General features: G+C 38.7%; 1 protein-coding gene across 2 annotated transcripts; it reads left to right on the forward strand.

The window, feature by feature from the left end:
* The first annotated feature begins 187 nt into the window (after positions 1-187).
* On the forward strand, positions 188-16820 carry LEO1 (LEO1 homolog, Paf1/RNA polymerase II complex component). 2 transcript variants are annotated; one of them, XR_008238281.1, is made up of 13 exons: positions 212-310; positions 1348-2073; positions 2334-2438; positions 3185-3279; positions 4561-4706; positions 6121-6205; positions 6550-6644; positions 6930-7064; positions 7678-7813; positions 8136-8322; positions 8597-8694; positions 12558-12748; positions 13491-16820. XR_008238281.1 is itself a non-coding variant. In XM_052808159.1 (12 exons), the coding sequence occupies exons 1-12, from the start codon at positions 253-255 to the stop codon at positions 12660-12662; spliced, it is 1971 nt and encodes a 656-aa protein (XP_052664119.1). In that variant the 5' UTR covers positions 188-252; the 3' UTR covers positions 12663-12839. The 2 variants fall into 2 exon arrangements, 1 of the variants encoding a protein (XP_052664119.1); XM_052808159.1 differs by lacking the exon at positions 13491-16820 and having other exon boundaries at positions 188-310; positions 12558-12839.
* The last annotated feature ends 3114 nt before the right edge of the window (positions 16821-19934 follow it).

A 19934-nucleotide genomic window follows, 5' to 3' on the forward strand; every position in this document is an offset into this window, starting at 1 on the left:
TTTTCTCGCAACGCCGCTCCCCGCGTTAACGGACGCTTCCCGGTTCCTCGGCGGCCGCCGCCCGCACGCCTTGGCCGCCGCCATCGCTCACCGCTGAGGGGCGCGGCCCCTTTAAGAGGAGGTGCTCTTCCCCCCCCCGCCTATGCCCGGCGGGGCCGCGCGGCGCCCCGTAGTTGCGTCACCGAACAGCGCCGGCGGTGTGGCCGTGGGCGCGCGGCCGTGGCGCGGCAGCGGCGGGGCCGTTCTGTCGCCATGGCCGACATGGAGGACCTCTTCGGCAGCGACGCCGACTCGGAGCCTGAGCAGAAAGGTGCGGGGCGGGGCGCCGCCCGCCCTCGGCCGCCGGGAGGGAGCAGGCCTGCGGTAGAGGGAGAGGGGTTACCGCACCGCCTCCCGGCGGCGGCGTGGCTGAGGCGGCGGGCGCTGCCCCGGGCCTCCTTCGCAGCTCTGCTTCCCTGGCCGAAAAGCAAAGCAAACGGCGTCGGTGCAGCTGGCCCGCGGTTCGGAATGCCCACGGGGGACGGGGGGGTGTCCGTTTCCGTGCGCTGAAGCAGAAGGCCCTGGCCTCGCAGCCGGGGCTCCGCGGAAAAGCGGTTTGTAGCGGCTGTCTTCCGTCCCCGCAGCCATGGAAAACTCGTCACGGGAAACAAAAGCAAAGCGTACTTCTGAATTTGGCGACGCTTAATCGTGTGCTTGCTTAGAGCTGTTCGGATTTCGGTTGGTGGAAAACGATGGGACGCCTCCCGATTTAAGTCATTTGCGTATTTTTAAAGTGCTTGAATCAGTGACTGTAAATTATTTTTCAAGGCAGATGTTCCTTTTTCTTTTCCTGCTTGAAACGGCATTCACCAACCCCAGCATTCAGGTGTAGCTCCGTTGTAACAAACGTGTCAGGGTACATAAGACGGCTGACTTGGATTAAAGACACGGTGACAGTTTTAGATTTGTAGGATCTCATAAGCCATATGTATGTGTTTACCTATTTTAAGCCCGCACTACGTTAAATTTTATTTTATTTACTTTTGTGTAATTGCTTATTCTTTCTACAACTTTAGAATCTTAGATAATACCTTGTGGTTTGAAAGTTTTTGTGGCATCCATCATTTTTCATTGTGTCTCTTATTGGCTGTGCCTTTATTAGTAGACATTTTATTTTATTGTTCTAGGTAACTTTTATAGTTCTTTCTTACAGCTCTCTGTAGGTTCTCTCTCTGGGTTTTGGGGGTGAGTTTGGTTTTTGGTTGTGGTGGTTTGGTTTTTTTTTTTTTTTTAAAGCAATGCCCATCGTCTTACCTGCATTCTTGTAGGGACATTTTAACTCTTGAAATTGTGACGTTTGTTTTGCAGATTCCGATTCTGGATCTGAATCTGATTCCGATCAGGAGAATGCTGGCTCTGGTAGTAATGCTTCTGGAAGCGACAGTGACCAGGATGATGACAGAGAGGCAATAAAACCTAGTAATAAGGAGTTATTTGGAGACGATAGTGAGGATGAAGGGGCATCCCATCACACAGGGAGTGACAACCACTCTGAAAGATCCTACAATCGCTCTGAAGCTTCAGGACATTCTGAGCACGAAGATAATGATCAGTCAGACATGGACCAGCACAGTGTTTCAGAAGCTGCTCATGACGATGAGGAGGATGATCACGGGCATGGGTCAGATGAAGGCAGTCACCATTCAGAGGGAGATGGTTCTGAAAAAGCACATTCAGAGGATGAGAAGTGGGGCAAGGAGGACAAAAGCGATCAGTCAGATGATGAGGAGAGACAGCAGAACTCTGATGATGAGGAGAGACAGCAGAACTCTGATGATGAGGAAAAAGTGCAGAACTCTGATGAAGATGAAAGGCCACAGATATCTGATGATGAGGAAAGACTCCAGAACTCAGATGAGGAGAAAATGCAGAATTCTGATGATGAGGAGAGGCCACAGGCCTCAGATGAGGAGAAGATGCAGAACTCAGATGATGATGAAAGGGCCCAGCCTTCTGACGAGGAGAAGATGCAGAACTCGGATGATGACGAAAGGGCCCAGCACTCCGATGAGGAGGACCAAGAGCATAAATCTGGTAGGAGTGAATACAGTAGTAATGATTTGCTTCTGGTTTGATTTCTCTTTATTGTTTTGTTTATATTGGCCTGAAAAGATTCAGGCTTCAATGTAAAGGAATTAATCACGTAGCTTTCAACTATAGTCATCTTTATAACAGTTTTTTTATGCAGCACTTAAATTCCTATTCATCTGAATCAACTTATTAATACAAAGGAATTTTTAAAATATGTGGAGCAAAATTTTTAGTTTGCTGAGAATAATTATGCTCCTTAACAGAGTCTGCAAGGGGCAGTGATAGCGAAGATGAAGTTCTGCGAATGAAGCGGAAGAAACCGATTGCATCAGATTCAGAAGTGGACAGTGAGACAGAAGGACAGAAAGGTAAATGGTGGCGTTGTTTTGTGGCTTTTTGGTTCATTTAATCCTCATCTTAAGCACGCCATTCATCTGCTACAGAACTGGATAAAATTGATAGCGCTTGCTATACGTCGTAACTATAGTGCCATGAAAATAACAAAACAGCACAGCAAGAATTCTGTGTGGAGAAGTACGTGCTGTATTTCTGCTGATTATCTGTAGTTAGCTGTATCAGTTTTTCAGTTTCCTCCGTGAGAGACAGAGCTTGTCTTTTGCGAATGTTGCTTTGCACATTTTTACTGAAAGATGTTAAGAAATGGTGCCTCTAATCAGAGCAGCCCAGAGAACCTCTGCTGGTTTTTGTGATGTTTAGCTGCCTGAGAAAGACGTGTTGATTCTTCTGAGAAGTAAAACCTCCAAAATGCGTAATGAAGTTGCTGTTTATGTATATTTAAGTTGTTTACTTGAGTAAAGGATGGTCTCATACTCTTAATTCTTCCGTTGCCATTTTTCAGCTAGATTCTCTTATTTGATAGAACCCTTCCAGGAGAACATACCTTGAATCCTTAGCTTAAAACTACATGCAAAAACTGTTTTTCAGGATAAGAGAATAACGTATGCTTCATAAACCTTTGCAATTTTTAACCTTTGTAGGTGATTTTAAGTGGTAATAAAAGTGAAGGATGTGTTAATCTTTGTGAATGCGCTTGCATGTAGCGGGGTGTGTGTGCATATATGCGTATTTTAAAATAGTAATTTTTCTGCTCAAGAGCACGCAGATGTCATGGATCTGTTTGGAGGTGCAGATGACATTTCCTCAGGGAGTGATGGAGAAGACAAGCCACCAACCCCAGGACAGCCCATTGTGAGTAGACTTGACTTTTGAAATTATTAACATTCCATTCCACTCTGAAATGTAGAAGGCTGATTGAGTTTGATAATATTTTAGTGGAAAAAAAGAGTAATGGTGTTAAGTAAACATTACAGATAATTTTGCCCTAGCTAAAAGAATTATTAAAGTTTTATACATAGCAATATCAGATGGATTTGTTTATCTGCCTTAACCCATCCCTGCTCTGCTTCTTGTACTTGAAAAAAATATAATGAGTAGTTTTGATTGTCATCAAGTAAAATACAAAGTCATAGCTGTGTTTGGTACCTTAATACAGCTATTTGACAAATATTTTCATTTTGGGTCTTGGTGTTAATATGTAACTTTTTTTTTTTTTTTTTTTTTTTAATCTGGGAAAAGTTGTCCCCCATTTACTCTCCAATGCTTAGCTGAAAACTGTATGTCAGCTGCTTTGCTGTCTCCTTGCTGTCTTTGGTCTCTTGAGTTTGCACTGGTATTTGAAATCACTCTAAATGGCATATGAAAATGCTGAATTGAATTGCTTTCACTGTGTTCTGGTTTCAGCTGGGATAGAGTTAATTGTCTTCCTAGTAGCTGGTACATGCTATGTTTTGAGTTGGGTATGAGAAGAATGTTGATAACACACTGATGTTTTCAATTGTTGCTAAGTAGTGTTTATACTAAGCCAAGGATTCTTCAGCTTCTCATGCCCAGCCAGCGAGAAGGCTGGAGGGGCACATAAAGTTGTGAGGGGACACAGCCAGGGCAGCTGACCCAAACTGGCCAAAGGAATTTTCCATGCCATGTGATATCATGCCCAGTATATAAACTGGGGGGAGTTGGCCTGGCGGGGATCACCGCTCAGGGACTAACTGGGCATCATCGGTTGGTGGGTGGTGAGCAATTGCATTGTGCATCACTTGCATATTCCAATCCTTTTATTATTACTATTGTCATTTTATTAGTGTTACCATTATCATTATTAGTTTCTTCTTTTCTGTTCTATTAAACTGTTCTTAACCCACAAGTTTTACTTTTTTCTTTTTTTTTTTGCCGATTCCCTCTCCCATCCCACTGGGTGGGGGGCAAGTGAGTGAGTGGCTGCGTGGTGCTTAGTTGCTGGCTGTGGTTAAACCATGACACACTGAAAATGTGCAAGTTCTTTTTCCCAAAGCTGCCTGATCTCTCCCTTTGCATATGGATGACATTTCTTTAAGCAAAATGTGCTTGTTAGAGCAACAGTAGCCAGATAGATGTTTTTCACTTATGCTCCTATTCTCCTTTTTTCATTAGGATGAGAATGGACTGAGTCAAGAACAGCAGGAAGAAGAGCCTATTCCAGAGACTAGAATAGAGGTAGAAATACCAAAAGTAAACACAGACTTGGGCAATGATTTGTATTTTGTGAAGCTGCCCAACTTCCTTAGCGTGGAGCCCAGGTAACTGCATGTTAAATACATGATAAGGGTTTTTTAGCGTTTCCCTATATTGCTTTTGGTTTAGTAATACAATTAAATATGTTGGCCATATTTAACATGGTTGACATTAAGATGCACTTTTGGTTGTGATCAGTCAATAGTAATGCTTATTGTTGTTATCTAATCAGGTGCTGAGTAATTTTCTTATGAGCTTGGGTTTCAGCTTGGTTGAAAACCTTTTTGTCTTTAAAAACAAACAAAAATATAATTTAATTGAAAGCACATGCTATCAGTTGAATTTTAAACACAGGTTCAGGCTCTCAGAGGTGTGAAAGCCAAATGCACGGTATCTTTATGCACTTTGAGTGATAAAAACATCATTTTGAATTTTGGAATAAGCCCTTTTTAATTTGTGTGCTAAGTGTACTATTTATGAAGAGGCTGGTTACTCATTTTCCTATTTACCTAACCCAAGATAAAGAAATTTTCTGGAATTCATAAGGAGAAACAAAATAAATTAGTAGAGTTGTTTGTGATGTTAGGTTTGGCCCTAAAGCCTACCTTCAGCACTTCTAGCAAATTGCTGCTAAATCCGTCTCTTCGAGCGTTTTGTTAAGCAACTTTATTGCATTGTTTAATACTGTTTTGTTAGCTGGCAGTGTAGCATTGTTTCTGTTATATGTTAGTTAAATCATTCTTCCTGGCTTCCATGCTATAGTCTGTTTCGGGAGAGAACTGTTAAGAATCTGGTTAGTGGCTGTAATCTGTGAGAGAAGTCCTGGGGATCTTTGGGGGTCAGACAGGACTGAAAATAGAATTGTACAGTAGCAGAGTCTGTTAAGCGCTTCATTCCCTTGCAGCACCCTGGAAACTATTAGGAAGGAGGCTAGGGAATGGCCTTCCCCCACTCACTCCCACCCTAATTGTCAGGTTTTTTGAAGGAAGAGAGGAAAAACAATCTCATTTTCTTTTTCCTTTGGTTGGTTTTGAGAGTCAATAAAAAAATTACAATGATTGTGCTATTAGAAAATCCCTAATTCACTACACTTATAATATGATAATTTTTCTTTATTTTCTCTGTACAGTATTGTATATGTTTTGTTCCAGACTTAACCCTGACCTCATCATCCTGATACTAAGGAAAAAGTATTTTCTGAGGCAGACTTGCTTTCTTTAGCTAGAGCCATTTAGAGGGTCTGAATGTTAAAGTGGCTGTAATCGATGGTAGTGAAGACACTTGGGTAGGCCTCCTGTGGTGTAGAACCAGTGCAGTAAATTACATTACTGCAGACATGGCTGTCTCACAGCTGCAGTGCCTACTGTTGTGTGCAGTGTATAATTTAAACTGTTCAAGCACCTGTTATGTTGCACAACTCTAGAATAATCTGGATTAATTTTTAGAAGAATAAAGACTGTATTAATTAATTTATTGCAGACCTTTTGATCCCCAATATTATGAAGATGAATTTGAAGATGAGGAGATGCTTGATGAAGAGGGTAGAACTAGGTTAAAGCTTAAGGTATAATGTTAATTTCCCTTTTCTCTTTTACAATCATCTAGCCACATTTCTTCAAAGTCTATTTCAGGTATTTTAGAATGGTGTTTTGAGTTGTGGTTCAGATTATGAAAGTGTGGACCAGTTCAGCACTGAGGAAAGTTGATCCGTTTTAGTAATAAAGTAAAAAAAAGCTTGACAGCTGCATTTCACCCATAAAAGCAATACCTTTCACCTTCATTTCTTTGCATCATGCAGCAAATTATCTAGCCTTTCTAATGGTAATTCTTGACCTATATAGCGTATATTTTACCACAGTATTCCTTACTATGAGTTAGAAAAAGTGGTTTGGGTTTTTTTCCCCACAGGTAGAAAACACAATACGATGGCGGATGCGACGTGATGAGGAAGGGAATGAGATCAGAGAAAGTAATGCTCGAATAGTCAAATGGTCAGATGGAAGGTTAGTTTGGATTTTTTGTTATTGAAGGAATACAGTCGTTCTTACAGTGCAATGCCATGGCGTGCAAAATTGGAAGGTCAACAAACTTTGATGTCAGTTCTGCACTTGCAGAAATTATTTTAGTCTCAGTGCTTTGAAAATTTTATGCTCTGCTTAGTTGAGATTGAAATATAATTGTCGGCTATATATAAAAAGGAAATGTGAAGGCTTTCTCTATTTATAAATGAAGCAAAAAATAGGCTGTAGTAGCTCTATCAAATAACTGATATATGACTATCTTTTAAGCATGTCTCTCCACTTGGGCAATGAGGTCTTCGATGTGTACAAGGCGCCACTACAGGGAGATCACAACCATTTGTTTATCAGACAAGGGACAGGTCTACAAGGACAGGCTGTTTTCAAGACAAAGTTAACCTTCAGGTAAACATGCTATTCTTTAGCAAATGTTGATACTACTTTTGCAATTAAGTGTTGTAACTAGTACACAAAGATTAGAGATACCAATTCGTAAACACTCAGAGCTTAACTGTTTAATAAGAATGCGCTACTTCCCAAAGTCAGTATTTCAGTAAGATTCTTCTTAAATTAGGTGTCCCAGTTTGAAAGGTTAATATGCCATTTACTGCTATATGTAGGCTACATGTATTTTTTTATATATATTTTAATTTGCCTTTTTAAGTGCAATTCCTCATCTGAATCAGGAAGAATATTAATATTGCCTGAAATTAACCTTTCTTCTGATGAAAAGTTGCTATCAAGATGATGATTACGTCTTGGGATATTGATGTGAAGTGTAAAGATGATTATTTAGGTTTGTAACGGACTACCGATGGTTTGCTGAGAGAGTAATTGATGTCTCCGGTAGCTGTTACAATGCACCTAAATAAATTTAAAAAAAAAAAAAAAAAAGATGATGCTTTTACTTTTGTGCAGATGAATCTGTGAAATCTTAAGGATGCAGGCCCTACTGTTGCCCTTCAAAAATGGGTATGTCCCTTGAAGAAGTATTTAACCCATAGCAATTTTTTAACAGGCCACACTCTACAGACAGTGCCACTCACAGGAAGATGACTCTGTCTCTGGCAGATAGATGTTCAAAGACCCAGAAAATTCGTATTTTGCCAATGGCAGGTCGCGATCCAGAGTCTCAGCGCACAGAAATGATTAAGGTATTGTGGTGTGGAACTCTTTTATGTTCTGATTTAATCTAAAAAATCACAACTGTAATATAGCTGAACATGTTATGACTTTATGAAAAACAGAGCGTATTCTGGAGTTATATACAAGAGTTGTTAGCCACGGGTGTGGTTTGCTTAACCTTACAGATCACAAAAAAAACCAGAATGTGTACAATCTTTACACTGCTGTGAAATTATTTCAAAAGCTACAGTAGAATACAAGTTGCTGTTGAGTTGGTTTGGGTATTTTTGTTTGGGGTTTTTTTTTTTTTTTCCTTCTCAATCTTTATATATTGCTTCTTTCTTTGGACAGAAAGAAGAGGAGAGATTAAGAGCTTCCATTCGTAGAGAATCTCAGCAGCGAAGAATGCGGGAGAAGCAGCATCAGCGTGGTCTGAGTGCAAATTATTTAGAACCCGATCGCTATGATGAAGAGGATGAGGGAGATGATGCAATCAGTCTAGCAGCTATCAAAAACAGATACAAAGGTGGCATCAGAGGTAATAATAAACCTTAACAGCACATAAGTAGGCCCTGTGTGATTCAGATGGAATAATTTCACAGGAGAGTCCTAGTAAGATTGTATTTTATTTTGCCACTTGATTTGATACGTGAGGAGACGTGAATTCAGTTGGTATAAGTTTTTGTTTACTCTGGAGTTAGATTCTGCCAGCTTTTTGTGGGACTAAATGTAAGAGAATTATTTTTGATATTTTGTCTTCCTCACCAGTTTCAGATAAAGGTAAGTATTTGTCTTTTCATTTTTCTCTGTAGAGGAACGTGCTAGAATCTACTCTTCTGACAGTGATGAAGGCTCAGATGAAGATAAAACACAAAGACTACTCAAGGCAAAGAAACTTACTAGTGATGAGGTAAGAAAAGGATTTCGTTCTTAAGCAACTCATTTTCAGTCAGGAACATTTCCTGCAGTTAATCGAGTTTTTAAAGCTGAGACTTTCGTAGTTTCATTTATGCCGTGATGAATGTATTATTTAACTTGGCATGCTTTCCATGGTCATTAATCACCAATTTCTTATACACTGCTTTAGTTCATAGACATGAGTGATTCCCAAAGGAGGTCACTATTGTTATTGCTGGTTTAAAGATGGAAAAATTTATACAGAGTTATGTAAAATGACTTTACCAAAATTATGCAAGGAGTAAGACTTAATATTGGAATCCTAGGGCAGTGTTGTCTCCTAAGTTACATGGTCCTCTCCTGTTTATTATGGAAATAGCGGAAGCATTTTCACGTAGTATTTCTGCTGTTTTTAAACAGAAGAGTTAAAAAACTCGGTTAAAAAGCATTAACGTCCATTGCTAAATAGACGTTATCCATCACCCAAGCATCATCCTAAACATTAGGCCATGATCAAGTTAACTGTTAGCTACAGCACTAGTGCTGTTTCCTCTTCTAAAATTGTGTTTTACTGGTTTGTAATTTATCACTGCTGGGTATAAGCAAATGAATCTTTGTGTATATCACATCTTGAGGTTTAGTTTGTTTAACTATTTTCATCCAGTGGTGGAAGTGGAACCAGGAAGTACGTGGACTCTGTCCTATATCAGCTATACCTGTGTAGTCTATTTTCCTGACCCTTGCTCCTCACTGTAAAATGCTTTTGTGGCAAAGAGCCATAGGACATTTACTGTGTGCCTTGGGAAGCTGAAAGAAGAGGGGATTTTGGAATTAATGACAAATGGTAATTGACGCTGGCTCCCTGGCTTCCCACTGCCCTGTTCAAGAGGGAATTGGGTTGGGTCAGGTGTTTGGCCTACTTGGTTTTAGTAGTGCATTAGTTTGCTTTCTTTTAGACATCACCAGTTCTGCATTACTGTAGTCTTGCTGTTGATCAATATAGTGCAGCCCTGAGTTGCAGCTGTGCTTATATTTCTCTCAAGCCAGGTATGGCTTAGGAGTGGTAGTTTGGTCACACCTGAGCTCTGCTGATAGCCACCTTCACTGATGTGGCAGAATAATAAATACAAACTAACTTAGCTCAATAGGTTCTTGTTACTACTTTGTAGGTTGAGAGAGATGTTTTTACACTGGCAGGCTAGTTTGATAAATCTTCCTGTCCTGTTTTACTGTAAATTATATTTTATTTAGAAGTTTATGCATAGAATATCATGCAGAAGTTTAAAAAAGGAAGTTTGAGTAGGTCAGTGTAAGCTTATGGAATATTATTTAATGCTTTACATCACCATTTCCTTTAAGAGATTATTTTAACTGTAAATTATTTTAGAGATTGCCCTAAGATTTCTTTCAGTTCATTTCCTACAGTCATATCTAGCATGCTACTCTAATAGCTGCTGAAATGGCTAGAACCTGATTCTTGAATTTTAGAGGCTTCCATAGTAAAACATCCTTTTCTTCTTAAAAAGAGTAATTCTGCAGCATAGCTTGCTATGTGTCCTTCTAGTGAATGACTGCATGTCAGACTTCTGTAATCACAGCTGCTGAAATTCCAAAGTTGTGTTTAAATGACCAATATAGGATGTAGGACATAGTTTTCAGTATGACACATACCTCTATAATGCAAGAAATCTTAATTTTTGAAGGACTAAGTTTGCTCTCATTTTCATTTCTGTACTGTGCTTCCTGTAAACTTCTCAGGAGGCATGTCCTATGTCCCAGACTGTTTTACGTTTATTACATTCTGAATGCATGTTCTTGCTGCTGTGACGCTACTCCTCTTACACTGTCAGCTGAGTATTTGCACTAATAGGATTGTAATATGAAGCAGAAGTAAAAATTAGTTTTTTCTTTTAAAGACATAGATTCTGGCTTTTTATTATACATTGAGGAAAATGTAGTATTTCAGAAAATATGACAGTAATCCTGGAGAGAGCCATAGTGAGGCATGTATACAAAACTGTAATTTTGTGAGGTCTGTTAGTGTTTGTTAGTAGAAATTGAATTGTTTATTTATAAGACACTGCTAGTTGCTAGTTCATGATATAGCAATGTCAGGACTTTGCAATTCCAGTCTCTCAGAAGAAAAGGTCTGGTCAACAGCATTTCTCTGCTGCTTGAGGAGCAATAGCCTCCATTTTAAAATTATATGATTTAAAGGTAACATTCCCATCAGGGCCACGGAGGGGTGCTACAGCATTACAGAAAAAAACCAGTGATGTATAACTGCTTACTTTCAGGCACCACGTAGGAAGTATGGTATTTGTAATATGTATCTGCATATGTGAAACACGGGCTTCCTTGTACACAGTACACAGACTTGCTTTTATGTGCTGTCAGTCAACAACACAGCACAAATCTTTGTTCTGATAACAATTTGTTACCATTATTGAAAATGTCAATCTGTTGTTAATAATAATAATTATCACCACGTGGCAAGTAGTTTTACTGTTACTGTAGTTAATGGGGATATTCTGCTAAAGAGGAAGATGAATCATTTAACAATAGCCTAGCTAGATTACAAGAGAATGCTTGTTATGAGGAAGAAGCTGTCATTGAGATTCCCACCCTTACTAATTTCTGTTTTCCATGCTTAAAATTCCTTCCTAACTGAGATTCTCACTGTACTAACTTAACATGTTAATATAGAATAAAATGCTTTGAATAAAAAACTAATCGTTAGAGTTCTGGAACTCTAATAATTCATTAAAGTTCTGAAACTCAATCTTTGCTGCTGCTTAAAATCAAGTAATATGTGTTGCTTAAACCAAAACAAAAAAATCCCCAAAAGCAAAACCAAACCCAACAAATGGAAAAAGGGATGAGGTTACTTAGACCTGAGGGTATTTGTAAAGATACTCTTCTTTTTAAACAATAATTGAGTTACCACTTGTTCTTCATGTCAAAATTGGTAAGTTTTGCATTAACAACTAGTGATTTGTAGTTTGATTAAACATTTTCATAGCGTTCTGATTTAAAATGTTGTTTGGAAGGATAATTTAAACTGAACTTGTGTAAATGGACATGGAATAAAAATAAACCTGTTGACTCTATATTCAGGTGCTAAAAATTAGGCATCTAGCCTGTAAAAGTCATTATGGTATTGCTTGCAAACAGGTAATTAACTCAATGATTTGAGTTCCTTTGACCAACTCTTTGAAGCCTGCTAAACTATTCTATTTCTTGGACTGTAAACTGTGGTGTTGATTCTCGGTACTAGTGGTTTCTCATCAATCTTTCTCCTTTATGCCAGAGAGTGGTTTAGGTTGTTGGGGTTTTTTTTAAATGAACAAACAAACAAAATGCCTACCTACTTACTGAATTTCTTCTTTGCTTCAGTAGCTCTAATTTAGGGCATACGAGTGTCAATAGTCAGAAAACTTGGCAAAGCTACACAGGCTCCCTGAAGGGAAGCTTCTGCATGTTGAAAAATTCACTACAAATTCTAGGAATTACCAATGCTCGTAAGACTTGCTGAGAATGGTATTGCACATGCCATAAATCCAGATTAAGACAAATTACTTCCATGCCATAGTTCAGTTTGAAGCAGGTATGGTTGCATGTCCATTGAGGTAAATGGATCTGCAGCTGTATCATGGACCCTCTCAGGTTGAGGTTTGAGACTGGTAGCGATGTTGACTGAACTTAAACTACTGATACATAAGCAGTCCTGCATTACAGTAGCATGAAATGGAAAAACTAGAACTAATAATTTTGCTTTTCTTACAAAAAAGACTTTGAGGTCTTTTTGTTGTTCTTCTGAGTTTTTTATTTTAGCTTGGAGTATGTTGGTTTATTTTTGTCCTTTTTTGCCTTTAGGAAGGTGAGCCTTCTGGAAAGAGAAAAGCAGAGGATGATGACAAAGCAAGTAAGAAGCATAAGAAATACGTGATCAGCGATGAAGAGGAAGAAGATGACGATTAATATTAAGGAAGCACAAAAGTTGATTTTTTTTTTTTTTTTTAATATATATTTATATATATATTGTACAGTTCTCTTACAGCAAAGATGTAAGTAACCATAATGGGGTTATTTTGATAAAGGAAAATTCCATTGAAGTCTGCATTTCTGGTGTGAATAAAGTTTTTTGACTTCCCTTTACTTTTAAGATTTTTCTCTTATTGCAGCAACTGTTGCACCAGGGATCATCACAGTGCCATTTTTTTATCTTGCACACTACATTTCAGTTTTGAGAATTGTTATCTGGTTATCCAAGTGGATTAATCAGTGATTTTTAGCGAGTTCATTAGGAGAAACCATTCTAGTCTTTATAAAATGCTTAAATGATAAGTTTGCCTGACCAAGGGTATGGTAATTTAGTTTACCATCTGTATGGAAGGGTTGGAAGAATATATGAGTGTTACAGTACAATTCTGTTTTTTTCCTAGATGTTCCTTATTTCCTGTTGACTGTGAACGGTACATTTCTATGCTGGTATATTTTGATGACTGAAAATATTTTTTACCATGTTTGAGTAAACTGTGAAGTTCCTGCAGTTAGAGTAGTTCACTGATCACATAAGACATTTATTTTTCATGTATTGAAGCCCAGAATGAAAATCTGCATCTTGCCTGAGCATTGTTAGTAATAATAGGCACATGCTAGTGATGTAAATGTCAGAGTAAAAGCACTTACTTAAACAAAACTAAGACATTTCTGTCAGCAAAAATATACCTTAATAATAGTGTCTCATAATCTTATATAATCCTTATGGTGCTATTTCCTGTTGTTCCTGGTTGGTTTTATAAATAGGTTTGTTCAGCTGGGAAGTCACTGGAGGAGAAGATTCTGGACAGAATGACTGCTGCTTTTACACTATATCTAAATACCTTACTTGATTATGCAATACCAGTTGTAAAGTGGGGAAAGGCTAGAAGAAATACCTGAACTTTTCCATGCTTTCTTTCCAAGATGAAATACCCCATATGTAGTTGTTTCTCGTTGGTGAGAGAGCATTCAGATGTTATCTGTGCTGCTTTTTTAACTGACTTTTCACACAGGCCTACGGAGTTTGAATGCGACTTGAAAAAGGTAACAGAAGGAAAACAGAACTAGCTTAATGCTTCTTTAAACAAAACCATTGACTGATGCTGTGAAAAGATTATTATGTGGATTTGTGTTACATAAGATGAAATAAAGTAGCTGATAGTTACATAAGAAGAACTGTTACCCATGTCTCTCCTGCCCAGCTGAATTCTGCTTTTTTTATAAAACAGTAGAAGGGTGCAAGTGCCTCATAGTGAGCATTTTGCTCTCATGACATTCCCTAGTTCTTTGAGATACAGCTTTCAACCTGGACATCTTGCTTTCATCATCTTTAATTAGGCTAGTAGTTTGTCAAAATACTCTGCCTCCATTTCTGCTGCCTGGAAGGTACGGGAAGTGTTCTAGCTGCAGCAGGACGGAGCTCTGCATGTGTTAATATATTCTGCTGAGCAGCTGACTGCAGTGTAGACATTTGCAAGTATGAAAACAAAGTGAAGAATTTCAACTTGGAAGTCTGAGTGCCTGAGAAACTGTTCTTTTTTCTATAATTAAATCGTTACCTAAGAGTTCCTGTGCCTCTTTAATGTGCAGATAAAACCTTTCTCCATCTGCTGGAATTTTGACCCTGTAATCCTCTTAGTTTAGACCTCTGCTGGGAGACTGGTTCCTTACATGAGGTTACCTGCTTTTCATTTGCAACCTTCTCGGGAAGAAGCTAGCCGTTTAGAAAGGGACTCATTCTGTATGGACCTAACGTGCTCTATTTTGATGTAAAATCATCCCAGATACCTCTTAAACAACGAATTTGGCGTGTGGAAACACACCACCAATTCACTGGTGATATGTTTGCTTTTATGTCAGTTTTTAATAAAAGTGTTGGCTATTTTTATTTTTACTACACTCCTAAGAGTGAAAATGTTTTAATCACTTTCATAGGTTTGATGCTGACTAAGCCTTTACTAAGTAAGTGGTCCACTTTAGCTTCCAAAAATGAGGCTTTTTGTGGATTACAAAGATGAAAAGAAGTAAATTTTTTACACTGTCTTCTTTTGTAAATTGCTCTTTCAAAGTCTTACTTAAATGTGGAATTTTAGAAAGTGTTTTCTCAGTTTAAATTGGTTTAACAGTCATCTTGTAGTTAAAGTCACTTGAATGAACTTAGCCTTATCCACAGTATTTTTTAGTTGTTATTCTAACATATGGTTTTATTTAACTCAAACACAGTTTTTGCTATCCCTTTTTCCAGCCTCCAAGTATGAGAGAATTACTTGGGATTGTTTCATTTTACCAAAATTAAAAATATTAACCAAAGGAAAGAGAATGTGGATTGAACTGTGTACTCTTGTACTGACTGGTCAGAATACTTCTTCCAGAAAGGGCATGATCTGAACAACTTCCAACAAAGAAAAATTTCTTTGAAGAGCTGGTATTAAGCTGTGCGAGTGCTCGATATTCTGGCTAGTGGCAGGATGTAGGATAAATTCTCACGAAACAGTTACTGAAAGCTGTTCTTGGTTATATAGTTTTGTTTCAAGTATATCCTTCAACTGTATCCTGGTTTCCAGTTGTTGATCTGGAGTTTTCTTTCTAGTACCTGGTAGTATTTTCCACCAGCCATTTTTCTCCATACTAGCCATGCAACTTGTCACGGATTTCATGTTGCAGCACACCTGATGGATCAGGGAGTGCCCACTGAAAGGAGCAGTTGCTCATGCAGTCCTTGGCTCTTCCTAGCTGCAGGTTTGGCAATAACTAGCCCAACTCAGTGAGTCAACTTGCTAAACTGTCAGGAAATGTCCTTTTTGTTGAGTTCTTGTGTTTTCTGCCGGGTATGCCTGCAGAACTGCCTTATTGGCTGTGTGAGCATCAGAGCCAGCTCAGTAAGTTGGTGTCATCATGACTTGGGGGACATGAGGGAACGGCCTCTTTGGCAGAGGTAAACATTTACTTGACTTTCTTTCGAAAACTTACCCTGACCATACAGAAAGGAGCGAATGGTTTTCTACTGATGTAGCTGCCTGAACTGGCACATTGAAAAGTCAGCTGTGCCTTGAGTTGGCGCAAGGGGAAGCAGAGGTGGAGCAGGACAGATTGTGTATGTGGCAGCAAGTTTTAGCTCAGCTCTGATACGAAGCAGCAGCCTGAGGAATGTGTTAAACATGAGATGGTGACTTTCCCCTGAAGTCATGGGTATTTATTTCTCAGCCAGTAGGCACAGGGTTCCTCAGTGTCAGCCAATTCTAGCAGAGTGCTTTTGTTTAACAGCATTAGACTGTAATCAAGCTCTCTGGGTGGTGTTGAATGTATAGAGATTGTTACATGGGAATGATTGAGAAGATGATTTGTTTCTGATAAATGTTCTTTTAATTTTTGCTATAAGAGGTATAACGTCTTACACTTGTGAAACTTAGGCTAATTCTAATGCTCACGAGCTTGCGTCTGGCTTGACTTGGAAGTGCTTCTTGGAGAGCAATGTGACTAATACCTACTGTTGCTTAGTGATGCCCTTTGACTTGAGCTGGGGTTTTTCAATACTTGTCTGGACATGAAAGACTTGCAGAAAAGCTGCAAACTGATATTGATTACTAGCTTGTATCTTTATTGTTTTAAAACTCCTGGGCATTCCAAGGAATTATATAAGATAACTAGTTGAGAAAATAACATTAAGTAAATCTATGCTGAAATGATTCTCTGACACAAAGCCTTTTTGAAAAAGAAAATCCTTTGACAAGACTTGGTTTCTTGAGGGTTTTGGTGGTGGTTTTTAAAGGGTATTTTTATGCTTTAAAAGCCTATGAATCTTAGTTTACTAGGCTGATATTTGGAAGAAATCAGTTATAAAAGTGGAAGCTTAACTTCAGAAAGTGGTTTTTGTTTTGGTCTGGTTTTTGTTTCCATTAAGGCTTAGTCTTGAAGAAATGAGAGGTGGTAGAGCCAGTTTACAAACAAACGTAACTTTGTATCTCTGGGTTATGTTGAAACTTTCTGGGAAGCAGTAGCATTCATGCAGTTATTTTTAGTGATGGAATCATATCTGTGTTGTATTCTTTATTTATTGTAAATGAAAGATTAATAAAATCTTATAAAACAGTGGAAGTACTAACTAACATACCCTCTTTTTTTATATCCTATGACTGAGTCAGATGATGTCTCATCTTATATTGTTTCATGCTTTTCCTATTCTTTGCCAGATACATCACTTCAGAATGTAACTGTGGAAGTGAGGTGCTAATCTTAGCCTGGTAATTTGGCAGTTTTCTGAGTTTTTTTTCCATCAAGTGTGAAGATGTATCATAAACATTCTGTACAGGACAGAATTTTACAATAAGACTCATTATTGATCTTATGGTAAACCCATTTTTGGAAAATTTACATGGATACTAAGAAGCACTCTCATTCTCAATATGTAAAGGAAACAAACATTAGGGTTTTGGTAACAGCAGTACCAGCCCTTCCATTCAGGTGTTTAGTACACTTGCATTTAGTGTTTGTGCACTTGGTTGGGGGGGTATAATTTTGAGCTCTAGAATCCTGCTATAGCTGTTGGTCCAGGTTGGTTCTGATCGTGTTTACTGCCTGCAGCTTTGAGGTTTGTTTGCTGGTATAGCATAAGGTAACTGTATGTAAACTGCGTGAGCTTGCTATCTCCTAGTCTTAGTTTTCAGCTTAAAATAAACTGCTGCTTGGACTTGGATTTGTGAAGGGAGGAGTATATCCCAGAGAAGATAAGGGAGAATCAAGCCAAAGTGTTGTGGCTAACACATGGGGGTTTTGTTTTTGTTTTTTCTTTTCTTGTTTTTCCTTCTCAAAAGTAACTGGAAAAAGCTCAAATGCCAAAATCACAATTGTGCAATTTAAAACTGACTCTGGGCAGCTTGCGTATTTCCAGATTCACACCTGATAATGTTAGGGGCTTTCTCCTTTCTTGCAAGCAAGTTAATCTGTGTTGGTTTAAGGGAAGCTGTTAATTTAGGCTCTGAAAGATATCTTTCTTGAAGTAAAGATAGATCTTTCACATTTTTCTTAGAGGATACCTCATTTTATATTAACATTAACACAACTTGAGTTATTACCCCTTTTCCGTACCCACCTGGCTACATTAGGTATGTCAGATCAGTAATTTGTCTTTTGGATTGAATTTTCTGTGTTGTTTCTCTCAGTACAGGTTTTTCTGGTGATGAGGAAAGGCAATGAGAATATTCTTCCTCTGGAAAAAAATGCAGAATACCTACTGTTACTTTGAGAAGCGTTGGTGATCATTTACAGCTTCATGTCTGATGATGAAACAAGAGGCTTAAATAACAAGGACAGAAATAGTGGAGTGTTAGCCTACCGACTAAAAATGTTTGTCTGTTATTCTTCCCAACAGTTCTGTGAATTGCCTTGGGATGTAGATGGTGTTCCTCTTTTCTTCTTGGAAGTTATACCAGTGCTTTATTGAACATAGACAGTCTTAGTCCAATGTGAAAAAATCATGGTTTCGTAGAACTGCAAATTTGGGCCCAAATATGTTTGTTTGGATTCTTAAGTCAGTCTTCTGAAAATGACCAGGACACGTTCTTACGTCGGGACTAACTACATTTAGATCAACCTGGTGGTAGAACATAGGATACAGATCAAACTCTTGCAGTAATTACAGTAAAGACATCTAATCCCGTAGCAACCTCCTATATTTTAAAAAGAGTTAAACTGATGAAGGCTAAACTTTCAAATTATAGTTTCAGGAAAGTATGTGAGTTTTGTAACAGTCCGGTCATGTATAAATGGTCTAATATACCCACATTGCAGTGGGTCTATATGTAACGATGAATGGAAGTCAATTTAGAGAGGAACAACCTTCAAGTCAGCTCGCTGACTTGACAGGCCTGTGCGTTTTGAGAAGGGTTGACACTTTCAGAAGTGTTTGGACTTATGGTGAAGGATAGCCAACCCAAGCTAAAGTATTGTAGAGATTAAATGGTCAGCTTCCAGAATAACCACACAGGATCCTTAACCCAGTGAACAATAGGCACTCAGTCTAGGATGTGAAAGCTGTCTTAAGGAAAAAATCTTGTCTGTTCATCTAATGAGGGTGTATAAAGCCTGTTATAGTCCCTGGTGAGTATTTATGGTAGGTTTGTAAAAGATTCAAGAAATGCGTTGCACAGTGAAAACACTAACTCAGCCTTGACCTGTCACTGTGTGACTAGGCATTGCTATAAAAACAAAAGATTTATTTGTTTCAGGTAAGAGGGGGATCAGATTCCCTGAGAAAGTAAGTTTTCTTAAGTAGGATGTGCAAATAAAGCATGCTTGGGAAGAAAATTATAGACAAGTATCTTCAGTAGAAAATACAGGGATTTGTTATTAGCTGTTCTCTTCTCTGAAGTTATCAAGACAAATTGGTCTTCATTTCAGCACCCAATGAAGCGTGCAGTTACAGGATGTGCCTGGTCACTGTCAGTATTAATTTCAGGTCTGTACTGAAACTTTTCCAAGAATTTACAGAACAAGCCAGCAAGCAGCAATACAGCTGCCATATGGGCAGATTTTGAATAGGGTCCATCAGAGCCTGGAGCAAGGAATGCAGCATTATAACAGGTAGTGAGTTCTGGTGCCCAGTCAGTTTCTATGAGCTTGTTTAACCTTCAGTTTAGGAAAGAGAAGTTCAGCCGAGCGCAGCACCCTTAAGGCATTGCTATCCACTGGGTCAAAGTATTCCAGTATGGGATTATATCTTTAGCTAAACTCAAGAGCACTTTCTTCTCTTGCAGTCATGAGTAGTCATGGATAGTGGGATATACATAAAGAATACATTGATTTTTATCTTGACAGCCAGCTGACTTGATCTGGCTGCCCTTACTCTGTAGACACATTGGACAAGATGTTGCTGTAAATAAGGAAGTTTGATGGGTGTTAAAATATCCGTGTCTGAGTTTAAATATACTTAATTGCAATGGGGTGAAAAAATTATGGGGCAGGGGAATGGATATTCAAGGATAGCAGCAGTTGTCCTATGTTAGCTGAATGAGATCCACAGTTTTCTGCAGCTCTAACTGCCCCTGTTCTTATCACAGAAGTAACATCTGTGCATCTGTTTAGGTTATTTATGATGCTTGTCTGGTTGATAATTAGGTTTGTGTCTGCTGTAGCCGTTTAGATAGTATTTTCCCAGGATCTCCACTAGCAGGTGGCTGGTTTTCAGCTTTTGGAATAGAGTGTGGTAGAAGG

Source organism: Harpia harpyja, chromosome 14 (genome assembly GCF_026419915.1).
Source record: "Harpia harpyja isolate bHarHar1 chromosome 14, bHarHar1 primary haplotype, whole genome shotgun sequence".
Lineage (NCBI taxonomy): Eukaryota > Metazoa > Chordata > Aves > Accipitriformes > Accipitridae > Harpia > Harpia harpyja.